The sequence below is a fragment of the Kwoniella botswanensis genome, chromosome 1, assembly GCF_036426115.1.
Source record: "Kwoniella botswanensis chromosome 1, complete sequence".
Taxonomy (NCBI): Eukaryota; Fungi; Basidiomycota; class Tremellomycetes; order Tremellales; family Cryptococcaceae; genus Kwoniella; species Kwoniella botswanensis.
In genome coordinates, this window is record NC_088599.1 from 17,596,413 (window position 1) to 17,622,192 (window position 25,780).

General features: G+C 44.9%; 9 protein-coding genes across 9 annotated transcripts; 4 read left to right on the top strand and 5 right to left on the bottom strand.

Annotated features, from left to right (window-relative positions):
- Positions 1 to 108: 108 nt before the first annotated feature.
- On the bottom strand, positions 109 to 1,453 carry L199_006655 (uncharacterized protein; the record flags this gene model as incomplete). Its single annotated transcript, XM_064892353.1, has 6 exons — positions 109 to 187; positions 290 to 407; positions 495 to 815; positions 942 to 1,057; positions 1,166 to 1,236; positions 1,361 to 1,453. The coding sequence occupies 6 exons, from the start codon at positions 1,451 to 1,453 to the stop codon at positions 109 to 111; spliced, it is 798 nt and encodes a 265-aa protein (XP_064748425.1).
- A 376-nt stretch (positions 1,454 to 1,829) lies between these two features.
- Positions 1,830 to 2,797, top strand: L199_006656 (uncharacterized protein; the record flags this gene model as incomplete). The annotated part of the gene is made up of 3 exons (XM_064892354.1): positions 1,830 to 2,012; positions 2,126 to 2,682; positions 2,758 to 2,797. The coding sequence occupies 3 exons, from the start codon at positions 1,830 to 1,832 to the stop codon at positions 2,795 to 2,797; spliced, it is 780 nt and encodes a 259-aa protein (XP_064748426.1).
- A 184-nt stretch (positions 2,798 to 2,981) lies between these two features.
- L199_006657 (uncharacterized protein) lies at positions 2,982 to 6,165 on the bottom strand (the record flags this gene model as incomplete). Its single annotated transcript, XM_064892355.1, has 10 exons — positions 2,982 to 3,755; positions 3,842 to 4,106; positions 4,176 to 4,573; positions 4,644 to 4,740; positions 4,803 to 4,838; positions 4,906 to 5,009; positions 5,069 to 5,362; positions 5,442 to 5,697; positions 5,759 to 5,791; positions 5,879 to 6,165. The coding sequence occupies 10 exons, from the start codon at positions 6,163 to 6,165 to the stop codon at positions 2,982 to 2,984; spliced, it is 2,544 nt and encodes an 847-aa protein (XP_064748427.1).
- Positions 6,166 to 6,781: 616 nt separating this feature from the next.
- L199_006658 (uncharacterized protein) lies at positions 6,782 to 10,900 on the top strand (the record flags this gene model as incomplete). Its single annotated transcript, XM_064892356.1, has 14 exons — positions 6,782 to 6,811; positions 6,893 to 7,123; positions 7,226 to 7,419; positions 7,499 to 7,730; positions 7,824 to 7,929; positions 7,991 to 8,064; positions 8,123 to 8,539; positions 8,602 to 8,788; positions 8,860 to 8,999; positions 9,057 to 9,800; positions 9,868 to 10,330; positions 10,427 to 10,563; positions 10,637 to 10,680; positions 10,759 to 10,900. The coding sequence occupies 14 exons, from the start codon at positions 6,782 to 6,784 to the stop codon at positions 10,898 to 10,900; spliced, it is 3,141 nt and encodes a 1,046-aa protein (XP_064748428.1).
- A 575-nt stretch (positions 10,901 to 11,475) lies between these two features.
- L199_006659 (uncharacterized protein) lies at positions 11,476 to 14,761 on the bottom strand (the record flags this gene model as incomplete). Its single annotated transcript, XM_064892357.1, has 6 exons — positions 11,476 to 13,611; positions 13,670 to 13,978; positions 14,037 to 14,107; positions 14,160 to 14,482; positions 14,537 to 14,631; positions 14,699 to 14,761. The coding sequence occupies 6 exons, from the start codon at positions 14,759 to 14,761 to the stop codon at positions 11,476 to 11,478; spliced, it is 2,997 nt and encodes a 998-aa protein (XP_064748429.1).
- Positions 14,762 to 15,646: 885 nt separating this feature from the next.
- Positions 15,647 to 17,239, top strand: L199_006660 (uncharacterized protein; the record flags this gene model as incomplete). Its single annotated transcript, XM_064892358.1, has 3 exons — positions 15,647 to 16,445; positions 16,591 to 16,625; positions 16,688 to 17,239. 3 exons carry the CDS (start codon positions 15,647 to 15,649, stop codon positions 17,237 to 17,239), a joined length of 1,386 nt encoding a protein of 461 aa, XP_064748430.1.
- Positions 17,240 to 17,515: 276 nt separating this feature from the next.
- On the top strand, positions 17,516 to 19,164 carry L199_006661 (uncharacterized protein; the record flags this gene model as incomplete). Its single annotated transcript, XM_064892359.1, has 2 exons — positions 17,516 to 18,553; positions 18,610 to 19,164. 2 exons carry the CDS (start codon positions 17,516 to 17,518, stop codon positions 19,162 to 19,164), a joined length of 1,593 nt encoding a protein of 530 aa, XP_064748431.1.
- Positions 19,165 to 19,411: 247 nt separating this feature from the next.
- On the bottom strand, positions 19,412 to 21,983 carry L199_006662 (uncharacterized protein; the record flags this gene model as incomplete). The annotated part of the gene is made up of 12 exons (XM_064892360.1): positions 19,412 to 19,489; positions 19,567 to 19,677; positions 19,746 to 19,905; positions 19,967 to 20,163; positions 20,241 to 20,587; positions 20,653 to 20,740; positions 20,801 to 20,902; positions 20,963 to 21,056; positions 21,128 to 21,254; positions 21,308 to 21,411; positions 21,483 to 21,507; positions 21,578 to 21,983. The coding sequence occupies 12 exons, from the start codon at positions 21,981 to 21,983 to the stop codon at positions 19,412 to 19,414; spliced, it is 1,839 nt and encodes a 612-aa protein (XP_064748432.1).
- Positions 21,984 to 22,507: 524 nt separating this feature from the next.
- On the bottom strand, positions 22,508 to 25,040 carry L199_006663 (uncharacterized protein; the record flags this gene model as incomplete). The annotated part of the gene is made up of 12 exons (XM_064892361.1): positions 22,508 to 22,585; positions 22,639 to 22,749; positions 22,807 to 22,966; positions 23,036 to 23,259; positions 23,326 to 23,672; positions 23,726 to 23,813; positions 23,870 to 23,971; positions 24,046 to 24,142; positions 24,202 to 24,328; positions 24,387 to 24,490; positions 24,553 to 24,577; positions 24,650 to 25,040. 12 exons carry the CDS (start codon positions 25,038 to 25,040, stop codon positions 22,508 to 22,510), a joined length of 1,854 nt encoding a protein of 617 aa, XP_064748433.1.
- Between the last annotated feature and the right edge of the window lie 740 nt (positions 25,041 to 25,780).

Genomic DNA, 25,780 nt, shown 5'->3' on the forward strand with positions numbered 1-25,780 from the left:
ATGAAAGCCATATATACACTCTATAATCTATCTTTGCTACATTCGGAATTTTAATTAGTTGAATTTCATCCCTTCATGAAAGTATTCATTCCGTATTGTTAATGGGAACTAATTCCCTTCCTCTTTCAAAACCTGTTCTATAGATTTACCCTCCACTACTTCCTTTACCCTTTCGAGTACCTTGTTGCTATTACAATGGAAAATTGTTAGATTAGCATAAACAGAAACGGAATACTATCGAGGTCGAACGCGTAGAATGTCGGATCGTTGAAAATTATCAGTCACTCACAAATCCTTGAACGGTACATGAGGGATCTTCTCTCTTTCACAAAAAGTCTTCAAATCCGAATGTCCATTAGCCATGACTTTGGCGAATAATAAATCGGCATGTTTAGCAGCAGAGAGATCTAATAGTAACCAAGGAAGGAATCAGTACATATACACCACCTTCGGGAAAAAAAAAAACCCCTGATTGAACGAATTGCATCACTGACCAGAGACACCATCCCCACAGAAAAACAACGTGGGTTTATGTTTTAAACTCCTATAAGGCAATATGGCCTGGGACTTATCATGTCCGAAACCACTTTCAGGATGTCTGTAGACAATCTCCCACGTATCTCCTTTCTTCGCTGGATCGGTAAATTCAACTTCGTTGGCTATTATATCGATATTTTCGGTATCTGGACCAGGCAACAAAGTTGATAAGACGCCTTTGATATTGGGTGCCATACCTGATGAAACTATTACGAAGGGGATGTTTTGAGATTTACACCAGGTGTAGAAATTTACGAATCCTGGGTCGAGCTTGATATCTAAGTTGGTGGGATAGTGGATGTAGATCAAATGAACAAAGAGAGTAGGAAAAAAATACAACAAACAGGAAGATATCAGTCAGTATTGAAAACTAACTCTGTCGATCGCCAGTGGGGCAGACTCACTCTTCTTCAACTCCTCTTTACATTCCTCAAAAGGATGATGCACAGATTCCAACATCTGTCTAAACGAATCTCGGAATGACATTCGACCTGATAGACATTCGAGGTTGAGTTCTCGTCTATACAATAGGTGTGGGAAATCATTAGTACGATATCATCTTCCCAACTCTGATTATTTGATTGAGGTAACGATGACAAGAGAAAAGACAAAAGAATGATATACTCACCGTTTATCAAATCCGAAACCTAAGTTATCAACGATATAATCATTCGAATCTTTATCCGTTATCGTTCCGTCCTATATACCATGAAGCGATATCAGCACCGATCACAGCTGGTCTGTTATCAAAGAACTCTGGCATTGTCCAACTGTCTCTCTTTGGCTTGAATCCTCCTTTGTCAATCAACGAATGATAACTCACCCAATCTGAAAGTACGACGAACTGAGCATCCTCGTGGATTGGTGGATAGGGGAGTACCGATCGAGGGGCAGTTGGTTCTTGGTCTGCTGACATTGTTTATAGTCTTTGGCTCGATATGAACAGATGAAGTAGGAGGAAGAATGACAGTTGAGGAATGTCGTTGTCTTACAGTCGAGTAAGTGACTATGTTCAACTTTTTAGGGGTGTCTCTTTGTCAGATCGAAGTGTAGTGTCATGTTTCAGGGTAACGCGGGGTTAACAGATAAAAGTACAGCTACAACCGTGGGAAAACAGGGCTCAAATGCTACTCGTACACGCGACTAAGAACGCGTCGAAAGGAAAAGAGATGTCGGAAATCAGTGATCAGGGTACCAGTAATGTTCAATCGTCAATCTTCCAACAGGCAAGGTCAACATCGATTCATAGTCGCATCCTCTCTTCCCGACACCCAACTGGGACACCATCCAAGATGCGAATACATCTACCGTTACATGCCTCCCAATTAGATCCTCCGGCATCCTCCTCATCCTCATCCTCATCGCCATTAATCCAACTAGGCGGTGATCTAGTATTAGTGGAACTCCAAGGTGAACTGAGCTACGAGGGTGATAAATCAGATGGTGTGATAGGTGTAATAGGACTAGATAGACCGGTGAGTCACATCATGAAATGGTCCCTCTTCACTTTCACTTGGTGCGCATCAAATATACATCGCAAGTCATAAGGTCCGCGCTGACTTCACGTGAAATTGTCATCTTGCGATAGGACAAACCGACCTTGCATTTAGGTCCACACCATCTTCTCCACGGCAAGTTCATCAACCTCCAAAAACCCTATGCGGTGATACGAAAAGTGATAGGTACAAGTAATCCAGTAGAGGGAACAACGAAATTAGAAGGTAACGCATCGAATGAAGAGGATGAGAACTCTTCATCTTCGTCATCTTCAGAAGAAGGAGAGGAGGAAAACCTATTTGGACAAGATGAACCTACCACACCACTCAAACTCAAGGACATGGACTATTCTTCCAGTCCTGTATATGCTCCATTGACTCCTATAGATTATTCGAGTGATTTAGAGATGGACCCTTCTTCTCCTGCTAGATCAGAGTGGGATCAGAGTGAACATGATGACCAGGAAGACGAAGACCAGGAGAGACCAAACAAAAGAGCGAAGACGAAAGTGAATGGAGGAAGGAAAATGACTAAAGTCGAAAGAAGGATCAAAGAAAAACAGAAAAAAACGGAATCAGGTGAGAAAGATAGGACGAGGAGTTATCAGGTCATAGGGATAGTTAGGAAGAAAGTGGTATTTGCTTTGAGGTGAGTTAGGTCTTACAATAGATGTTCACTTCCGGTAATGCTGACTCATATACTTTTGTCTATGCTTATATCTAGACCAGAACCTCTAGTCGCTCCTACTATCTTACCGGAGTAATACAACATGTAACATCGCTTGTCCTTCCATTGAGATGCTGGTGGAATTGTCTTGCTATTTTGTATTGATATATATACCATGCATATGTTGTATCAATATGTTCAACTGATCAACCCATCCTATTCGCCGCATTCAAAACAGCTCGACCAACTCATAATGCCTCGTTCTGGCAATACCACTATCCTTACCCATGAGAAGGTCCACCCTGCGGTCTAGCACTAACACTAAACAACAACTGTTTACTCTTGCCCTTTTTTTTTCCTCCTCCTCCTTGTTGTGACTGCGTATTTGTTGAATTATCAGCCGGTGATTCACTAATACTCATATTCTCCATATTGACCGTATTCGTATTCGTATTCGTACTAGTTCCCCATCCATTACTTGGCGGTGGGTTTGGGTTCGCCCCAATAATCCTCCTTATACTCTCATCCCTAGGATTCGGTTTCGAAAACAAAGCTTTCTTCTCGTCCGCTGATAATCCCTTATTCGAACTAGAAGGTAAACTGGGGAACGCATTATTATTTAACGGTTTAGCCTTTGTGGCTACAGGGAAATTGACAGATCGGATCTGAGGTCCAGCTAATGCCGATGGTGTCTTGGAAGACGATCCTCCTCCACCGCCTCCTGCCCAAGGAGTAGAATGTGATGGTTTTGCAGTACCGGAAGAGGGTCCAGAGAGAGAAGGGAATGCCGAAGTTGAAGAGATTGGTACTCTAGCACCTGATCCAGGAACATATCGACCGTTCGACCCTGTCGTAGCTGTTGGGCGATTGACGGGATGAGATGCTGCTGCAGCTTCCACACGACTCCATACGGTTCTGGAACCTGATCCACCGCCTCCTCCGGCCGTCCGAGTGGATCGTTTGGCATTGAGGATCTGCCCTGAGGTGATTCCAGCGTAGTTTGATCCTAGTCCTTGGGGAGTGACGTTTCCCAACGAAGGGAATTGTTCTTGTTGCTATATTAGAATCGAAAACTGTCAGCGGAAATGAACAGTTGAGAATTACGACGAAAGATTCTCGTCGTATCGCATCAGTAACTCACCTCAACTCTGAACGCATTCAAAGCTTCCAAAACGTTCCTACCCTTCTCTCCATCACCATCACCACTGAACAAACTCGATATTTCCCTGACTATACCAGTAGTAGTATCCAGATCTCTGTCAAAGACATGAAAGATCGTATCAACCATATCTTTTGCTGTCGATTCGTTGTTCTTATAAGATCGAACGGCAGATCGGAAAGAGGATAGCTTGGTAGGTGAATCCGAAACTAACATCGAAACTCTCGAGAGAAGTTCGGCGTGTCGTCTATTATAGCCGTTTTTGCGGGTGTCAGCTGACAATCACTCAGAGAGGAAGTTGAGCAGATCAGCTCACGTCGCAGTAGCTTCATCAACATCATCTCTTTCCCTCGGAGTCGAAAATCCACTTCCGCTCTGTTCAGCTTGTTGGGTGACTCTCGACCCTTGATCGTCGGGTCTGGTCAATCCAGTTGCGAAAGCTTTTCTTCTCCTGTTTTCTTCCTGTCTATCTCGATTTACTTGTCTTTCCTGCTGTTGTCTCTGAGCAGGTGTCAAGCTAGGTTGATCAAGTTGCTGGTGGCTTGGACCTTCCCTGATTCTCGACGGTCCTCCACGAGAAGGGTCGAACGGCTGGGCCAGAGTGAATCCTCTTGATCCATGAGATCTTCGATCGGTGGAAGAGCCGCCAGAGGAGAAGTCGACGTTGATCTGACGAGACTGTGCTCTATCACGAGCTGACATCGATTCGGAGTGCTGAGAGATGGTACAAGGTAGTGTAAGCTATGATAGGCAGAGCAGTGAAGACTGGTCGACGAGTCCTCACCTCTGATATCATATGGGCTTTCAGATCCATATCAGTGCCGAAGACAACAAACTTCTTCTCGAGACAAACCGGCTGAGGACAAGGGAAGTGATCTTGGCTAAGTTGATTTTGCGCATGTCAGTTAATAATCGAGCGTCATATTTCAGAGCCGTTACTCACTTGAAATGCTTGGCTAAAGAATCGTAGTTTTGGAAACTATACAGGCAATCCATCAGATCACTTTCATAGATGGTCGACTGGTAATTAAACAATAGCAACTCACTAGACATCTCTATCTCCCAAATCCTTACAGACAAAGCATTCTTCATGATCCGCTCTCATATGTTTGAACAGTTCATCTGGTCCGAAGAAACCTAGATGACAGAACTATCAAAACATCTCATCAATCTACTCCTTCCTCTGTTTCGTCATGGAGTATCGCTCACCTCGCACATTGGATGAGGTGCATCCCACCCTTTAACCATCTCCACTTCATTTCCCCTAGGTCTAGGGGGTCTTTGACCTCTCTTCAATCTGGATGGATCGTGTAATCCAATCAAATTGGGTGGATATAGCCCTTGTTCATGCGCGAATCTTGATAAGGTTGATCTACATAGACCACAAATCATCAAGCCGTGAGTTGCTAGTGTATGTTTCTCGAGTGACTGCCAGTTGGTTCCTTGGTATGGACAGTCGGTGTACGGACAGTTGAATCGAAGTAACAGCAGAGTGGCATCCATCTATCACCGCGATTGAAAAGGTCCTCACGTCAGCATTGTTTGTCATCTTTACAAGTTCACGAAGGGAGTAAACACATACCATATCTTCATCTTCAAAGACTACACCCAAGATATCATCCGCATAAGGGAAAGCACTGATATCCAACGTTCCGGGATGTATAATGCCTTCGTCCCATTTCGCACCTTTTGGTAGACTTTCTATCTTCGCTTGAGCTTCGGCGATCACATTGGCTGGTGAAGGTGTGATGTGATGTTCTGATGGGAAAGGAGCCGAGGGAGATCGGGAGAATAGGAGAGATGGTAAAGGTGTTTTGCAAAATGTACAATCTGTTTTTCTACAAAGGGAAAGACGAGATTAGTCAACCTTTATCCTAACTCTCGAAATGGTATACTCACTTATAGAACGTTCGTAAACGAACAGCACAAACGCTATGATCACGAGAATTAAGCATCAGTACGATTGTGCTAATGTCCACACCATTCGTCTATCCCCCAGCTTAGGGAGACATAACCCACTGGCAAGTCCTATGTCCACATACACCCACACTCCAAAATGTGATCGGTTCAGCACAGATGAAACAAACATCATCATCCACCTCGGCAGGACTCTGTTCATCGCTCGTATTTGTCTTGGTGCTCGTTCCATTCTTCTTGTTCTGGTCTAGAGCGGCGCGTTCGGAGGAAGTATGAGTAGGTACATGGGATATGGCATGTTCTGGATCTGGTGTTGGTATAGTCGCAGAGTTCTTTCGATTTGGTTTGCTCCTTGAGGAGAGGGAAGTATCGAATCCTCTTCGGGACATTGTGACTGACTAATAGGTTGGCCTATATAGGGGTTGAATATCACGATGATAAGGGTTCACAATATAAGTGAAGGATGATGATGGTATTACTTTGGTATGATATGGTATATTAGCTGATGTTATCTCTAATTTTGCATGTCCATGCTCACTTCTCGATAGTCGAGCATCCCATCTCAGTTTATCGATGACATACTTAACACTGACATTTCGGATCCGGAGTAGGAAGTAAACATCACACGTTGGCATTATCAAGTAACATGCGTAAATGTGATAAACTACTGGATGATCAGAGGTGCTGACGTAACGATCTGCAGTGGGTAGTATAGTAGCATATACATACCGGGTCCAAGCGCGTCACCCCGTTGATTATGCCCATGTATTCGTAGCTCACTCACCACGAGTGCTTATTGTTGTCGTCCACAACCCTCCAGGTCATAAGATTGTTGAAAGCATAAATACATATCAATATATCAATCCATAGGCTATAGATGACAAGGACGTGAGGCAATATCGAAAAGGACCCACTCAGATAACCAGCGACAAGCAAGACCCGATTCATCCTTCTCCCTTTCTAGTCTCTCACTCTTCTTCTCACCGAAAGAAGGATAGAGTCATCATGGCGACCTCAATGAGGGGTTTGACCCAGGTGAGTAAACTCAAAGTTTTCCTATGTAATATCTCATCTAATTCATGGGAGGATATACTCTAACGGTGTGCATAATCCTAGTACATATCGGATCTCCGAGCATGTCGAGTCCGAGAATTAGAGGAGAAACGTATAAATCGTGAGATGGCACATATAAGGCAGAAGTTCAAGGACGGTAATTTAGATGGATATCAGAAGAAGAAATATTTGGCCAAAGTCGTCTTCACCTATATATTAGGGTATAAAGTGGATGTAGGTCATATGGAAGCTGTCAATCTGATAAGTAGTGGGAAGTACTCGGAGAAACAGATTGTAAGTCTATCCTACCGCTGCTCGCAAGAAAACATTTTCCCCCTTCATGAAACAACAGTCAATCTAGACTTTGGCCTATGCTAACTTCTGATGAAACTACAGGGATACCTCGCATGTACGCTTCTAATGCACGAGAACTCCGACATGGTACGACTAGTGATCAATTCTTTCCGTAAAGACCTGGATGATCACAATGAAATCAACAATTGTTTGGCTTTACATGCCATCGCTACGTTGGGAGGTCAAGAGATGGCAGAAGCGTTGGGTGAGAATGTATATAGATCGATGATCAGTCAGTGAGTAGCTCTCTCTTCATGAGCGATGAGATTTATGCCTCTTGTCATATGATGCTGACAAGGAATATTCGTTGAATAGGACATCAACCACATTTGTCAAGAAGAAAGCAGCCTTAACGTTGCTGAGGTTATATCGAAAACATCCGACTGTCTTACCAGCAAACGAATGGGCAGAGAGGATAATATACATGATGGATGATTACGATCATAGCGTCGTAATGACGATTACGACCTTGGTGACTGCGATGGCTCAAGATCATTTAGAAGCGTTCAGTGGATGTTATCAGAAAGCTGTCAACAGGTTGGATAAGGTGAATCTAATTATTCACCCCTTTACAACGCATCTTCTACCTTCACTGTAGCGTGCAACGATGGTATTGAAGCTGACCTGTCTCAACGCAAAGATCGTCTTTGATCAAGAGACACCTGCAGAATATGTGTACTACAAAGTTTCAAATCCTTGGTTGCAGATCAAGCTGTTGAGGTTACTGCAGTACTACCCTCCACCAGGTGAACCAAATCTCGTTGGCCGTGAAACTCTGAACTGACAGCTGATGAACCTGATTTGCAGATAATCAAGAAGTAATCGACATGGTAAATGATATAATTCAAGCCATCATTGATACCTCGCAGGAAACTCCTAGAGTGAGTTTTGCCGCAATTTTTTTATCTATCTTGCGTTGACCTCACATGATCATCCCAGAATGTTCAACACAATAACGCTCAAAACGCTGTCCTATTCGAAGCTATCAACCTGGCCATTCACATCGATCCAGAATCCAAAGTATGTCATAATGCAGGTATACTATTAGGTCGATTCATCATGGCCAAAGAGACCAATGTTCGATATTTAGGATTGGATGCTATGGCTCATTTGGCTGCTACCTCAAGCTCTTTGGACTCGGTCAAGAAGCATCAGAATATAATCATACAGAGTCTGAAAGATCGTGATATCTCTGTCAGAAGACGTGCTTTAGATCTATTGTATTCGATGTGCGATACCACGAATTCAAAAGTCATCGTTGGAGAATTGGTCAGATATCTTCAAGTGGCGGATTACAATTTGAGGGAAGAAATGGTGCTGAAGATTGCTATCTTGACTGAGCGATTTGCAACTGAGGTGAGTGTACTTACGATATACAATGGAATGCGTGTTCAGCTGATATGGGGTTCCATTCACAGTATGAGTGGTATGTCGATACGATACTGCAACTCATCGCTGCTGCTGGGGATCATGTGGGAGCGGAAGTATGGTATAGAGTAGTACAATTGGTCACGAATAATGAAGATCTTCAGAATTATGCTGCTCAAGCTGTATATCACCACTTACAAGCTACAGCATGTCATGAGAATATGATCAGGGTAGGAGGTAAGCAGCTTTTCTCTTATCATGGCCGACACTGTGTCTCATGTTTAAGCTGATCTCATTGGGATGATCAGGCTATATACTGGGAGAATTCGGACATTTGATCGCCAACGAACCTGGGTGCAGTCCCATCGAGCAGTTCCAAGCATTACATTCCAAGGTCAATCTGTGTACAGCACCGACTCGTGCTTTACTACTGACCACATACATTAAAGTAAGTCCTCAATCAAAATTGCTGAACACGTTTCATTGCTAAGACAATCGCGACCAGTGGGTAAACCTATTCCCTGAGATCAAAGATCACCTCGTCAACATATTCGAACGATATACCCACGTTTTGGATGCGGAGCTACAACAGCGAGCTTGTGAATATCTTGCATTATCTCAAAGAGGTGAAGACGACGAATTGCTATCAACGATATGCGATGAGATGCCAGTGTTCCCCGAAAGAGAATCAACATTAGTAAACAGATTACATAAGCGGGGCGAACAAGCTCAGGATAAGAGAACATGGATTATTGGACACAAAGAGGATAATAAAGGTAGAGAAGCTGAGAGATTCAAGAATTTCAGAAAAGGTACCGCAGATTCGAATACGATAGTATCGGATTTGCCCCAATCCCAATCTCAAGCTCAATCCCGACCACCAGCACCTCTTGCTCAAGCTCAGCCACAAGCTCAAACCCAAAGATCGATGAGTATAGGCGCGGATACGATGATGGGTACAACATCCCATGGACCAGCCGATGATATCATGGCTTCCCTAGCTGAATTGGATCTTGCGAATGGCGGTTCAGGTGGAGGAACCATTCAAGATGAACCACTCTTGATGTCTGCTCCTGCAGGTCCTACGGGTGCTGCTGCGGATCCAGCTGGATTGTACGATGCTCAATCGATACAGCCTCAGGCGCCAGTTCCGGTACAAGCCAATGGAAGCTTATCTCATACCGCTACGCTCGGCGGGGTCAATCCAGCTTTATTGGCCACTCTTACGGTGGGAGACCATATTGAAAAGGTGAGTGAATCAGCTAAAAATCATAATCTGATGAGGTATAGTTGACCAAGGATATCTCGTTCTGTAGTGGTTCGAGAGATTGACATATTCGAACGAAGGAATTTTATACGAAGATAGTACTATTCAAATTGGGATTAAAGCTGAATATCATGGACATCTCGGACGACTGGCTTTATTCTTTGGAAATAAATCTGAACAAACTTTGAAGAGTTTTGATTTATCAATTGATAATCCGATATCCAATTGTCTGGGAGTGAAATTCCATGATTCACCTATATCTGAAATTGTCGGTGGAGCTCAAATTCAAGAAATGTTACATATCGAATGTAAATTACCTTTTGGACTGGCTCAACATGGAAATGGTTTAGGTCAATTACCATTGATTAGATTGAGCTACCAAGTCGATGGAATGGACGATAAGAAGGAACCGAAGATATTGGTATTGAAATTACCTATCGTACTTAGTAGATTTGTTGAGGGTGTTAATCTTGAATCGGGGCCTTTCTTTGAAAGATGGAAAATCATTGGAGGTGAGTAAGAAAGAAAACCTCAAGAGTCTGTTGTATGTCCTATCCTGTTTTATTTGTATACTGACCCATCGCCCATCGCATTTCGCATTTCCCCAGGCGCACCAAGAGAAGCTCAGCAGATATTCCCTATCCGACTTACATCTTCGAACGAGATTGATATCGCGCGAAACAACAGGATCGTATCAGGTAACAGACTTTCAGTATTGAGCGGTATAGATCCCAAACCTGAGAATGTGAGTGAACAATGTAACTTACCTCAATACCATACTGTATCATTGGGCTAATTATACGATACGTATCTCATAGATCGTTTTCGCCGGTGTTTTGCACATGTCAGAAGCTGGCAAAGTGTGAGTAGTCATTTTCACCAAGTGTTATGTTCCCCCAGTTTCCGACTATAGCTGATATTTCACCTTCTATGTTAATAGTGGTATATTAGGTCGATTGGAACCTAACAAAGAAGCCAAATTATGTAGATTGACGATCCGATCAACCAACGAGGATGTTTCTGCTGAGATATTGAGATTGACAAGTAAACCTCTGAATTTAGATGTGGCCAGTAGCTTGTAATGGGTAATGAAGGGATAAGATAGAAACCTGCTTGTAATGTATCCTCTTTTATTGCATCTGTCAAGTACGAGTATACCCGTTGTGCATCATATCGACCATAGTTTATCTTTCGTCCCTTTGTCCGCCGAAAAAAATGAACTTTGGAGTCCAGGTAGAGAACAGAACGTTGCATATCCTGTCTTCGATCGGATCGTTTGTATGAGACTCTCGATATGCTATGCATATAGTATGAATCAGTTGAGGATGGAAAAATCATCAGATGATCCTGATAGGTATCATCTCGTATCCATCTGACATTGTATGTCTATCATGCATTAGATTCGTATGGTACATACAATGTAATTTCACTTAATCCATCGAAACCCGTCTTCAGTCATTCGTGTGCAATAGACAAGTAACCAGTTTCCGTTCTTTCTGAAGCCGGAATGGATGATCAATACCAAGTATGTGATTTCATCCACACATACAATCAAGATAATTGTGATCAACATCCTATGACCCTCTACTCTTCCATCGTTCTTCAAGTTTTGCTCGTCCACTAATGAAAACGCATTCAGGTCATGTTCACAAACCCATTATCCCCTCCAAGCATGACCGTCCTTCTGAGCCGGCAAGGTGCTCTTCCATCCTTCAGGCGGTACAATCGAGTTCGGTAGAGTAGGAGGAGGCGTATACCACTGCTGCTGTTGCTGCAACAAAGCAGGGTCTTTCGGGGGAGGTTGAGGACTGGGTGTCCTGGCAGGGATGATACCCCCTCCTGAACCAGTGGTAGATAAACTGTTCATGTAAGATCTCCAATCTTTCTTGGTATTGCCACTGCCACTGACTGGGGAGGGTGAGGGAGCCCTTCCAGAGTCCGGAGCAGGATTAGGTGAGTTGGAGTAAGTAGGTGGGATTAGCTGACTGGAAGAACCCGAAGGTGGTGGTGGCTGGACATGATTCTGCCATGTATCAGGTTGGTACGGTGGCTGATAAGGCTGAGGTGATGGTGATCTACCGTATCCGACTTGAGAAGATGCCTGGCCAAAAAGCTGAGGCGAAGGCGCACGATTATAGTCGTTTTGAGGTGGGAGTTGCGGCGATGGCGCTCGGTAATCGTTTTGAGGAGGTTGAGGCGAGTTATACTGCTGAGGAGGAGGCGGTGGTTGTTGGGGATAATAGTTAGTCGGATTATGAGGTTGAGGCGAGGAGTATTGACTCTGTGGCTGTTGCCAGCTGGGCTGCCTTGGGGGCGATGGAGCAGGAGCAGCTTGATAGGGCGGTTGTGCCGGTTGCTGAGGTGTATATGGTGATGATTGCACAGGGGAGAAGGCTTGTTGTCTTTGAGCATCGTAAGCATTAGGATCGTAAGATAGTCGACTTTGATGACCTTGCTGCCATGGTGCTTGTTGTGGTTGAGGCGTATTGGTATCTTGTCTTTGCTGCGCGTATAGCTCGTCAGACGGATAATAGCCTACCGATTGACGACGAGGAGGGGGAGGCTGGGGCCGACTCTGAGGTACAGGAGGAGGAGATGTGTAAGTCGAAGTTGAAGGGGGTAATTGTCCATAAACAGGCTGAGCAGGCATTTGCCCAAATTGCGATCCATTCTGCTGGCCGTATGAGGGTTGAGGCGGAGGGGGCGTTGCCTGCGCTTGCGCTGACTGCGTTTGTTGATACCAGGGGACGTAGCCACTATCGTTGGGAGGAGCTTGTATTGGAGCGGTAGAGGTCTGAACGGCGGATGGTTGACTAGTATGGGCATATGTATAACCTGGTTGAGGAGGGGGAGTCGCTTGATATGCTGGCTGAGTGCTTTGATTGTAAGCAGGGGAATAGTTTTGCGTATGTGGAGGAGTTTGCTGATAGTCATGTCCTGCTGGTCTAGGAGGATATGTGTTGGTCCTTGTAGGCGTATGGTATGATGGTTGTGGGACAGGTGGCAATGGTGCGTTTGGGTCCACATATGATCCGTTTGGTTGGGCATATTGACCAATGGCAGGGCTAGCTGCGCGTTGAGGGTCTACGACGGGCTGGGTTAGCGCATTGAAAGAGTTGGCAGGCATATGGTAATGTGAGGAAGTAGAAGGAGAGATGGGTGGTGCAGAATTGGAGGGTGGTGGTGGGGCAGGCGTGGGGGGAGCATGACTGTACGTAGTATTGATAGGAGCTGGGGTGGCTGTAGAAAAGCTGTGTGATCGAGGGGGAATATGTTGTTCGGATTGAGGGGGACCAGCCGGTCTCAGCGATTCTGGGATCGTTGAAGGAATTCGATTGCCCGTATGGGCAAGCGAATGCTGAGGATACTGCTGCAATCCCAGCTGACCGTATCCTCCTCCCGAAGCAGGTCGAGGAACAGGGGTAGCTCCAGCTTGTAATCTTTCCTGCTCCAGTCGCTGCACTTGTTCCCATGGTAATGCATCGTTCGATGACAAAGGTCTCGGATGAGGCGCGGGAGCTGGTGCAGGCTGGTTCTGAGGTAGCTGTTGTGCCCATGGAGCGTCGGATGATCCACCTCCAACCGAATGTCGATGAGCACCATAGCTGTGACCAGAGATAGATGTCGTCAAAGGTGGCGCAGGGGTCGCTGTCAGTGGTCTAGAGGAATATGATGAACCAATAGACATTGAAGACATTGGTCGTGTGAGCGCATCGATAGAGGATTGAGAGTCGTGTGAGTGTAGCGTTGAGGCTTGAGCAGGAGGATAAGTCGGCTGTCCAACTTGGGATGGCTACGATGGAGGTATTCAGTGTACAGATGCGACTAGTCAGGTTCGTATCAGTACTCACCGGTATGTCCTGATTCGTTCTGTGACCAGGAGGTAATCCCAAATTCGCAAAACTATTTGAGGGAGGCAGCTGGGTTTGGGCAGGAGGTTGAGGGTTTGGCGATGGTGATGGTGCACGACCTTGCTGCACATAGGGTGGGATGTACAGGCTCATTCCAGACACACTTGCCGAGGTTGCCAATCCACCACCGAGGTTTGTCCTGCTCGCTGCTGAGGCAAGTGTGCCAGAGGGACTGGCATTGAAAGTACCAGCTCCACCATAGTTGTGTATGGCGGGACGAGGGACATTCCGTTTCACAGGGGGTGCGTCCTATCAACCGGGTCAGCTGCTGTATGGTAACAAGTGAGGGAGTTCGAGGAGAACATACATTTGAGAAAAAGGTTAATTCAAGGTAAACTTCTCCACTATACTTGTCCTTGTACAGGAAATCGTACCATTCTATAGATAAATCAGCTAATAGTTCTTTCAAACCACCATTGTCTCTACTCACCATCGACTTCTCCCTTTTTCAATACATCATCTATGTTGATCACGCATTCTCCTATCAATTCCGGTTCCTTCGCATCATCCGCATAACAAGCCACCTTCATACTTTTCCCTCCCTTCTTGTTCAACGGCCCTTTCCTACTCTTGTTCGCTAATGCTGCAGACGTTATTACTCCGGAAGATGAGTCTTTAAGTGGTGGCGGAGGAGCGCCGTTGGTCGAAGAATTGAGTGAATCAGGTTGTGACTCTGATCTAACGAGAACATCGTCGAGATCTTCCACAATAGCGAATCGAAGCTCTTCGTCCCATTCTGGATGCTGTCCTCCACTAAAGAAATTGTCAGTTGTGCCCGAGAGTCGCTCTACTGCGTGGTCAACTCACCGTTTTATAGGTTTCGTACGTTGCTTGTCTTCCCCTATCGAGACTGTACAAAATGGATCCTGTTTTCCGAACCTAGATTTGTTGACTAGATTTTTCTGGGAACATTGCAATGTGAGCGTCTGCAGTCGACACGTAAGTTTGACAATCATAACAGGTACTCACGGCTTTTCCCACGACCACAACCAAAGTACCTAACTCCTTCGGGTCCAGACCTGTTGCACTCATTCTGAAGTGATAAAGTTGTTGACGACTGTTGAGATTGGACTTGGAAGGGGAAGACCGAGTCTAAGTCGATCTTGTGATATTATTATAGGACAGGAGTAGATTGAAGTCTAAGCATTTGAAGATTTTGAATGCCTGGAGCAGTATATTGATAAGCTCTTGATCTCGGTAGATGGTCCGCGTTGGTTATATTCGTTGCGATGGCGTTACAGTAAGCAAGTCCGTGAGGTCGTGTCGGTATCGGCGAAGAGCATATACTCGAAGCAGAGATGGTCGGATACCGATATTTTCCAGTATGATGCAAGATTATATGTATGGAGAGAGGAGACTTTTGGGTAGTTGAAGCATCGCAATTGTGGACACAGCATTAGATTGTAGATGATAACGTTGATTCTCGGTGCAATTGGGATTTGATGTGTACGTTTGGTAAGGATGTCACCCACAACCACGATCTTGGCGCGTCGATACCAGAATTAGGCGAACCATCTTGAAGATAGGCACGCCCGATCACATAGACCCACCTCATTATTCTGGAGATCTATGGACAGGCACCAGATATATAATCGGTATATACATATAGCTGCTAGTTCAAAATATCTATGTCCTGCATGTTCACTCTGTGACCGTACAAACTCCAGACAACGAAGCCAAGAGGTAAAGTCTTTGAAATGCAAAATACGCACGTTCCTTCTTCACAGTTCACCTGCCACATCTGTCAGTGGCTCTCACGGGAATCATGTCCTTTGACATGTTTAACAAGCTCTCGAAAGGAGCTTGCTCTTTGTACATGTAGCATACATGTTAAGACTTCGAGAGTCTATTGAAAACCACTGACAAACTCCTCGATAGAGCACATTGTACCATTTGAGTGCACTCACAAGACCCACCATGTCAACACATGTTACTGATCTACCTACTCACGTGCTTCTCGCCATCGCATCGCATCTCGATCGACTGTCTTTGGTGAACCTCGCAACAATATGTAGTTGTCTACAGCCAATAGCAGAAGAAGTCGTATGGTCCCATTTAGATCTCTCTATCCATCGGTCAACTAGTCGCTCGATCGTCAAGAATAGAATACTAAGGATACGAGATGCCCACGCTTGGCAGTCAGACTATCACCAGTATATGGCCCGGGCGTCCTATGGGACAATCATGCAAGATCTCACGAGTCATCTGCAGGCTCATCCCTCTTGGATCAAAAGTGTCCGAAGGATTTCTGTCGACATCGATATATTACTCTGTGAACTCTTTCGATGTCTACTTCAACTTATATCTCCCACACTGAAAAGCTTAGAGCTGTTCCCTCCTGAATTCGCTTTCGGTCCTTCAAGATCACAAAGCTTGCTCACGATTGAGCAAGTCTTCCTCTCACTCAATACTCAATTGACAAGTCTTAGACATCTGCAAATAACGCTAGAAGGAGATTGGCAAAATACATTAGGATCGGCTTTACGATCCGTACCATACCTTCGATCGCTCCGTATCAGTCCTGCTAGTGCTCATGCTGGCGGTTGGGGACGAAAGACATTATTCGAGCAGCCCGATGGGAGGATATGGCCTGCTATGATGTATCTTAGAAGAATCGAAGTGGATGAGATGTACACCCAAATGGAGGATATGATTACCAGTATTCTTCAAGATTCAGATGAGATCACGGAGATTGCGCTCAGAGATCCGGGAGGCTGTTGGAGACCATCACCCAATGACCCTCTGATAGGACTCTTGGCATCCCAGAAGAAGCTCGAATAGCTATCCATGAACATAGACGCATTTACCGCCCTCAACCAAGTAGATTCATTACCGCCTCTTAAGGTCCTCTCGATCACCAGATAAGAACGTGAAGTATACCCTACCGCTCTTACAGGTAATGTTGTTCACTACACAATGGATGCAAACACGAAAGCTGATGGCATCTTGGTATGATAGCCCAATACAATACCAGAATCTGATACTATGACGACCTTATACTTGTACGGGTATTCGACTCCCGCAGAAGGCACCACTTCTTTCGCATGGGACGAAGAAAATCAAGGACTCCCTGCGCTTATCCGACCGATCCCGTCGTCTATCCTAGCTCGAGTTCGACAATCGAAGAATTTACGACTCATCTTGTTTCCTACAGACCATTTTGACGAGCTCAATCATGTCGGCGGAGAATATCGATCAGATCAGGAAACCCTCAAGACGATAGGACGGGGTGTACTGATACGTACTTACACCACTACTGATCCATATGGGAAGGTGGATACCTTCACTCATTGTAGGAGTTATTCTGCTCATCACACTCACGTTTCTAATGCTCAAGTACATCATGCTGAGAATGTATGGGAAGAATATACTGACTTCAACGGCAAACACATCAATGCTTCTGTGCTAGGTGAAGTGTATAGGGTCTCTGGAGAAGCGGAAATGTGGAAAGAAGGAGGAAGGGATTTGCAGCTGCCCGAACAAGCTTGGAATGTGCTCAGAAAGAGGTAGCAGCACCTTTAATAATCTGCTTTCATCTAAATCAACATGAAAGGATGGAGAGGCGATGAGTAGGTCACATATTGCAGGAGATCAAGGAGGCGGATGATCAAAGGAGAGAATCCTTTTGTTCCAATAAGCTTACACAGCAGTACAATAGAGCCCGTCCATAAATATGATATATGTATGCATCTTCTGCCCGTTAACATACTCACCTGACTATGGAACGATACCTCAAAGCCATTCCCTTTAGCAGCACCAAGTACGACCCACAAGGCAATCAATGAGATGAAATGTCTTACTACGAAGAATCCCAAACACATCTCATCCCTCCCGCAGGAATTGCTCCTAGAGATATCATCATATCTAGATTCTCAGTCAGCCATCTCTTTTTCTACCACATGCCGCTATCTACAACCATCAGCAGAAAGCAGGATATGGCGCGACATTCGAATCACTGAGAAACAGATATTTGGTGATCTTAGTAAAGCCATCAAATCCGATTATTTCTCCTGTTCCTTCGATGATACAAGTAATGAAGAAGAATTACAGCAGGATCTAGTTGATGATCTCGCCAGAACTCACTCCGGAGCTTGGGCTCTGAAATCGCAAGCTTTGCTATTTCATTTGAATTACCTTTTGGAGCGTTACGAGTGGCGAAAAAGTTATTTCAAAAGGCTGACTCTAGACCTGAGGCACGAGATTCCTCGACAGCTCGTCGATTTTCTCAAGAGCTTACCAAGTTTAGAGAAACTTTCATTGAATTTTCCCGAATACCCTTCGAGTCTACTTGATGATCACCGTCTACCAGGATTTATCAATTGCCTGACCTTATTCCAGTCTCTCGAGAAGACGCCTTTGGACCGATTGAAAGATGTCGAGGTGTATCTGGTATACGATTGGAATGATACGATACTTTCCATTATCCGATCCGCACCAAATTTGAGAAACCTTCGTATAGACGGTCAAACCCTACATACGAAGCAGTTTAAATTATTCAATCAAGATATCCAAAGTATTCAGCGGGAATTGAACTTGAAAAGCCTCGTAGTGAAAGAGATGCACCCATTCTTCGTACCGACACTTAGAACTATCATTAACTCATCCCCACATCTCGAGAAAGTGTCGCTGAAAGATGAATTTTTCAAATGGAGACCGAACGCACACAATCCTTTATTGGAAAGTCTAGCCAAAGCTGACAACCTGAAAGAATTGGAGGTATCTTCGAATTGCTTTGATGCGCTGTGCGAACTTGACGGGTGGAAGAATGTGGAGGATTTGAAAATTGGTTGGAGTACGGTCATGCTGAAAGAAAGGGAAAATTATGTGAGTCGGTGATCAGACTGAAAAAGATATTCACGATGTTGATAAGTGATGGACAGGGAAAGGTAACAATCCCATATATCATACCACCTCTACCGAAATTGCACAGATACCAAATAAAAGTATCGTACTACACGGCATCCACTCAGGGATACGAACATCTCACAGAACCATCTCTGAGTATCTTGGCGATACTCTTGTCCCGTCTACCCCAGGAATTGGCGGCCACTCCGGAATTAAGACTGATCACTTATGGTGATAGTTCGAGATCTCAGGAGGGCGATACATGGGATTGGCAGGATGAAGAATTTCAAGGATTGATCATCTACTCCTATGCCAACAATAAGGGAGATGAATTGTTCCATTATAGATCAAAATCCCAACACCCCTCAAACAGATCGGTAAATAGGCCTAGATGGATGGGAAATTCTGCAGGATGGGAAGAACATGCATATTATAATGGGATGTCAATACCGATCAGATTACTTGCTGGTATTTATGGTGTAGCGGGCATGACATCAACGGGAAGCGAGCCTGGAAGAGGACTAGATATGAAATCAGAAGGTTGGGATCTATTGAAAGTTTGGGAGATGCAGCAAGAAAGCTGGACGTAGAAACCCTTTACAAAACACTCACTCAAACTGAGGAGTGAGCTGTCAAGGAGGAGCTTTGCAATTGTAAGATAGCGTTCATCCAGAAACGATTTCTATGGATTCTCATTTATCTATAAAACAGCTACAATACGTCACACACTTGCTTGCCGGTCTACTATCTGTTTGTCAAATATTCTCCAGTTATTGAATGATGTTCTCATCTTCATGGATTACAGTTGCACTACCTATTTATTGCCGGAGATACCGACTAAAGATCGGTAGCTTCGTCAACGTTGACGATGAAATTCAAGAACCACCTGACTTGTTCGACAAACACATTGGCCGACTATATCAATCATGACACGAGAGTATCACCATCAGCCTAGAGCCATTTCTGAAATGACAGGGACCTCCCCAACTTACAATAGCTTCATTAACTGTATGAGCGTTGTTAAGGTGTTGATTTTTCCCAATCTGATAAGCGAATCGGTAGATGTTACGAGTCAAGTTCCAGTACTGTCTTGTATCGGTATTCTAAGATATTCAATCAATAGATATTGGTCAGCTCTCCTAGACCGCATCCAAAGTCAGAGAACACTTACACCAGTTGATAGAGCAGGAACAGTGAAGATTTCCTTCTTTGCTTCCTCTTCATTGAGATAAGCTTCAGGTCTCGTAGCATAGACCCCTTTAGCAGTACCGGTGAAAACCCTCCAAGCTGGATCATCGAGTGTGAAAGGGGACAGAGGTGCAGGATCAATACTGTTGGCACCATAGAAGCAGTTAGCCAGAGGATGTGATCCGCTATGTCATAAGCACTTACCCAAACATGGTCGTGTCCACAATGACTCTCCCAGCTTTAGGTCCTTCAAGATGATTAATTTCTTTTCCGAAAGCTTCGACTGACAGATTCAACTTAGTTGCAGCGGGAGATATAACAGCTTCGATATGCTCCTTGAGCTCGGCAATGGACGAAGCAATGTTGATACGGTGATTCACTACAGCGCTGACACTTTCAGGCTGTATCATACACAAGAATATCAGCAAATCTTATGTAGTATTATTCTATTCCGGATCACATTGATTAAGCTACTTACAAGTGCATTCACCTTCAAACCTCCATTGATGATATCGACCGCTTGCGTGGTACTGACCAAAGCTCTCCCTTTGCCTTGTGGTAAAGTTCCATCTTCATAACTTCCTGTTACCCACCAATCTTCGATGGCTTTCAAGGCTTTACGATCAAATTCGCCTTTGCTCGAATTTAACGAATTGGCAAGCCTAAGGGCATTCTTCTTGAGATCTTTAGGAATGTCAGGCGCTGCATCAGCCGCGCAGGTGATATAGTTCACCAAGGGCGAATCGATCTGTAGATCCGGCTTGAATGGATGAGCTTCGAGGGCAGCAATCAATAGGGAAATGTATCCGATACCGGTGTGAATAGCTACAGGGAGCATGCTGACAGTCAATAATGCTTATTCAGTCACTCGATGAATCGACAAGACTTACGAGGAACGGAGCTGTGACCACCCTGAGTTTCGACCTTAATCTGAAAGTTAGTCGCGCCTTTCTCACCGACAGCAGGAGCAGCAAAGAGCTATGGGGATATGCAAGAGCTCAGCGTTGCTATATAATCGTGAGCAGTCAAGAAGCTCACCTGGCCCCACGCTTCATCGACCCCATTGCCTTCATCGATTAGAATTGCGATGGAGTCTTTGCCATATTTCTCTTCGATGAGGTGACTGAGTGCCAGAGCTCCCTATTTGACCTCAATGTATCAGCAAGTCACTCGAGGTTGAGGTGTAAGTCGATAACATACATTCCCAGCGATCTCTTCATCATTGCCAAAAGCCAGCAATACAGTTCTGGTAGGATTGAATTTACCTGATTCCAAGAGGAGCTCGACAGCAGCGCTGTACAGGTCACCATGATTTATCAGTACGATGAGGTGGTAGCTATGCATTAAGGTAGACAAGGGACTTACAGTGCTCCAATAAGACCAGACTTATCATCACTCGAACCTCTACCCCATATGTGCTCGCCATCATAGTATCCAGAGAACGGGTCATGCTTCCACAGATTTCTGGTAGCCGGCAAGACAGGGACAGTATCTGGATTTGTATAAGCCGAAGACCTGTTCATCGGAGAATGCAGATTCACTTACCGGAATGTCCAGTTAGAAGCAAAGGCTTGAGAGAGGGATCTGCACCATCCCACTCGAACAGGACGGCATGGGTATAGACAGGTGTCCTCTTAAGATGTTTATGACTATTGTAGCTCGAAAACATCAGTAACAGTATTGGTGTACTTCCGCAGTACACCAATGATTTCATACCTACACTAATGGGAAAGACTTTTGGAGATCTATCAGCAAGGAGCAATAGGGTCAGCACCTCTCGTCTTTGACTATGATACTGTAAAGGCCGCAACCTACATTCATGGAATTTGTAGAATTTATCCCATCTATCATCTTCACCGACTTTCCCAAAATCATCGAAAGTCTCCGTTGGTACTCTGACAGCACCAGCGAGCCAATTGATCACTCTATCCTTTTGGTCAACGACCAAGGAAGATACATTATAGGCTTTAGGGTAGATAGCATCAGCTTGTTGACAGCTTGACTTTCTTTCTCCACGAGCGACAGAAGATCGATCGAATAAATCTCCTGCAACGTCGTGGGTGGTGATTATGTGCTGAAGGATCAAGAAAAGACCGAAAAGAAGGCCTAAGCTCTTTCCATTACGAGATAGCCAGCCAGGTTTGGGCTTCAATATGTCATTCTCGGTCCGAGGGGTGCTGGAAGGGAGAAGCGCTTTCTCGTTGGTAGGTAGACCTCTCATCTTGATTCAACTGATCGAGTCGAAGTAAGGAAGTCTGTGGGAGCTGTTGTCGCTTATGCCTCCTGACCTTATAAGTCTTTCAGTGCAAGTATGTAGGTGAGATAGACGTGCTTGTATAGCATTCGGTATCACGCTCTCATTATCGAAGATGACGTGCAGTCGGTCATGTCCGTTAGTGCGTTTTGGCGTTACAACCCAAGGTACCAAATCTCATGCATATGATTCCTGCTTGTTTCCTGATCTGCTGTAAACAGGACATTCAAGAGAGGCAGGGCAGCCAAATGCAGAGAGAAGGTATCTGATGACTGAGGCTGATATGGGACGACATTGTCACAGACGGTTTTGGCGATCGCTCTTGAATTTCAAGGAACGAGTAAGATAGACATCAAATGAAGTGATTTGCTGAATAGCTATAACATGCATTTTCCTCTTTGTTTCTATATTATCTGAGAGAGACCGCACATTGAGATGAGCAGCGCATATAATGATAATAAACCCATTTGCAGTGTGAGACCGCTGAGATTCTAGATTTCTCTACTCTCATCCACGTTCACAATGAAGTTCATGAACCACCTAACTAACTCAACTAAGCTGTCCGCAGCCTGAGATTGATATATCAGCAATCGGTGTCACGGGAATAGTTTGAATTACTGACCAGATATTCGTCCACAGTATGAACATTGTTGTGGTGGTCATCCTTGGACTCCAGATAACCGAATCGATAGATATTTCGAGTCAAATTCCAGTATCGTTTGGTATCGGTGTTCTGACAACGACATTAGCCTTCACTTCCACCCTCTCAAATAGAGTTGAGACTACCCACTCCAGTGGAAATGGACGGTGCCATGATAAGAGATTTCTCTGCCTCTTCTTTGCTTAATTGAGCCTCTGGCCGAGTGGCATAAACACCTCGAACGGTTCCCGCAAGGAGCTTCCATGCTGGGCTATCAATGGTGAAAGGTGATACAGGGGCAGGATCGAGACTGAAGATATCATGTGATTATCAGATCGATCATATAAAGTGATCAAATGCACAAGGAACGAAGACGTACGATGAATTGAAAGCGACATCCAAGAAGACCTTTCCGGCTTTCGGGCCTTTGTGTACTTCATCCATATGACATCCAAGAGGTTGTATATCTTTGCCGAAGGCTACAACATCGAGATTGAGCTTATTGGCCACAGGACCAATAACGTCGGTGAGTTGTTGTTGGAGCTCGGCGACTGAGGACGCAAGACTGATTCGATGGTTCACAATAGCAACGACACTTTCAGGCTAATTATAACAATCTCGTTAGACTGTTCGCTCACTTAAACCATCCCGATAAAAAGAGAGGCATACCAATGCATTGACTTTTAGTCCTCCATTGATGATGTCCACCGCCTGCGTAGTACCAACCATAGCACTACCCATACCTTTGGGCAAAGTGCCATCTTTGTAGCTGCCTTCAACCCACCAGTCTTCTATCTCTTTCAGAGCTTTTTTATCTACCTTTCCGTGCTTGGAAGCAAGAGAATCTTCAACTCTATGGATGGCTTTTCTAAGATGACTAGGGAAGTTAGGTGCCGACTCTGCTCCACAGGATACTAAGCCGACCAATGGGGAATCAACGTTGAGAAGGGGCGTATGAGGGTGTCTTTCGAGGGCAGCGATAAGTAGAGAGATGTATCCGATACCGGTATGAGGGGCTATTGCATGACTTCAGCACATAGATGATCCTGGTCTCATGATGACCACTCACGAGGAACGGAGCTATGTCCACCTAAAGTCTCTACTCGAAGCTCGAGATCCATATACCCCTTTTCGCCCACTGCAGGTGTGGCAAATAGCTGGAAAATCCCTATTCGTCAGTCAACTGAACAACAGACAGGCATTCAGTACTCACCTGACCCCAGATCTCCTCCAAACCGCTACCCTCGTCAATCAACATGGCGATGGAATCTTTGCCGTATTTATCTTCGATCCATTGATTGAGATTATAAGCGCCCTATCCAAGCGATGGTTGGTGTCAGCTAACATGGTCCTCGAGTAATACGAGCCAAGGCTCCGAGGAAAACGAACCACCTTGCCACCTGTTTCCTCATCATTTCCCAATGCTAGAATGACGGTTCTAGTAGGGGAGAATTTGCCTGATTCAAGCAATATCTCAACGGCGGATCTATTTCGAACATAGATAAGTATTTTGATCGGAATAGGCTGAATTAGATTGAGCCTCACAATACACCAATCACACCTGATTTGTCATCGCTTGAACCTCTACCCCAGATCTTCTCACCGTCGTACTCTCCTCCAAAGGGATCATGAGTCCATAAGCCCTTGGTGGCAGGGAGTACAGGTACAACGTCTGGTAGCCAAATAATCAGCCAATGTCGAGTGTGCTATATGACTTAGCGCCAACGCACCTTGATGTCCAGTCAAAAGCAAAGGCTTAAGAGATGGATCCGAGCCTTCCCACTCAAACACCAGGGCATGTGTAGCTACTCGGGTTCGTTTCAAATGTTGATGTCTGAGCGTACAAGTAAGCTATGATCCCTAACAAGATTTCATATCAAGTCGAGACCGGCTTACACCAGAGGATACGACGTTTCAAGGTCTAAGAGGCAGCAGTAGAATCATCAGCATTACTTTGTACCCTTCTTGTCGTGGAGGTGTTGAAATGACTCACAATCGGCAAATCGATAGAAAATATCCCACCGTTTATCCACTCCAATCTCACCCATATCATCGAAGCTCTCTGTAGGGATCTTGACAGCACCACTGAGCCAGTTGACAAGTTGATCCTTCTTGCCCTCGATGAGCGAAGAGACGTTGAAACTCTTCGGGTAAATTGGCTCAGCTTGTTCACAGGTAGACTTCCTGTGACCAATTGTAGCTGATGAAGCCTCATCCCATAGACCAAGCAAGTAAGGCGAAATCACAAAGTGTTGAAGGAGGAGGAACAGACCTAAAAGGACTGCGAGAGATTTGCGGTTCCTTGAAACCCAATTGGGTTTCGGAACAGATCCTGCTGGAGCAGTCGAGGACGGTAAGACGGTCTTCTCGTTGACTGGACTCATCTTGTGTGATATGATCGCAGATGCTCAATAGCGACCGATAGGAAAGCACTACTGCAGATAGATAGCTTGAGGATACATCTTATCGTTCTCAGCGACATCTCCTATCTCATTCCCATGATGGTGGGCATGAGCATGTGCTTCCGCCATCGGCTAAATGCGATAAGAGTGACGCACGGACATGCCCGCTTTTATCCCTTGCTTGAAAGGAATCAAAACAAAAAGTTACCCTGTAGGGGGATATCAACGCGTATGATTTTGGTCAAACCAAAGTGAGTCTTGAGTAAGTTAAGATAGTCATCATATGGCCTACGGAGGGTATGATGCCCAATGACATACATGATCTGCATGAGGTACAGGAAAATCCGCCGCTTGCAGTACATCCAGGTGTCATCGCATTCCGAGGTGAGGTCCTCAATCATGATGTCGTTAAGTCCAGAATACTGTTTGAGTGGCTGGTCAATCCCAACCGATAGGACAACATGAATTATGGTCGTCACCCTTTTTGACAATACCAGACTTCCTCACGTGGTGGGAATCAGCAGAAGCCAATGTTCTAGAAAAGGCATCAACAACAAATGCTATGCATTCCTTCTGCTGTCATAATTGTTAGCTTCTACCAAATTTTGGGATTACATTATTCATTTGTACTATACGTCACCTGTACAACTTCGGATTAGTGGGATATGAGACATAGCTTGATTGTCTAGGATCAACACTTCGACTGCGACATCCCTCGACGG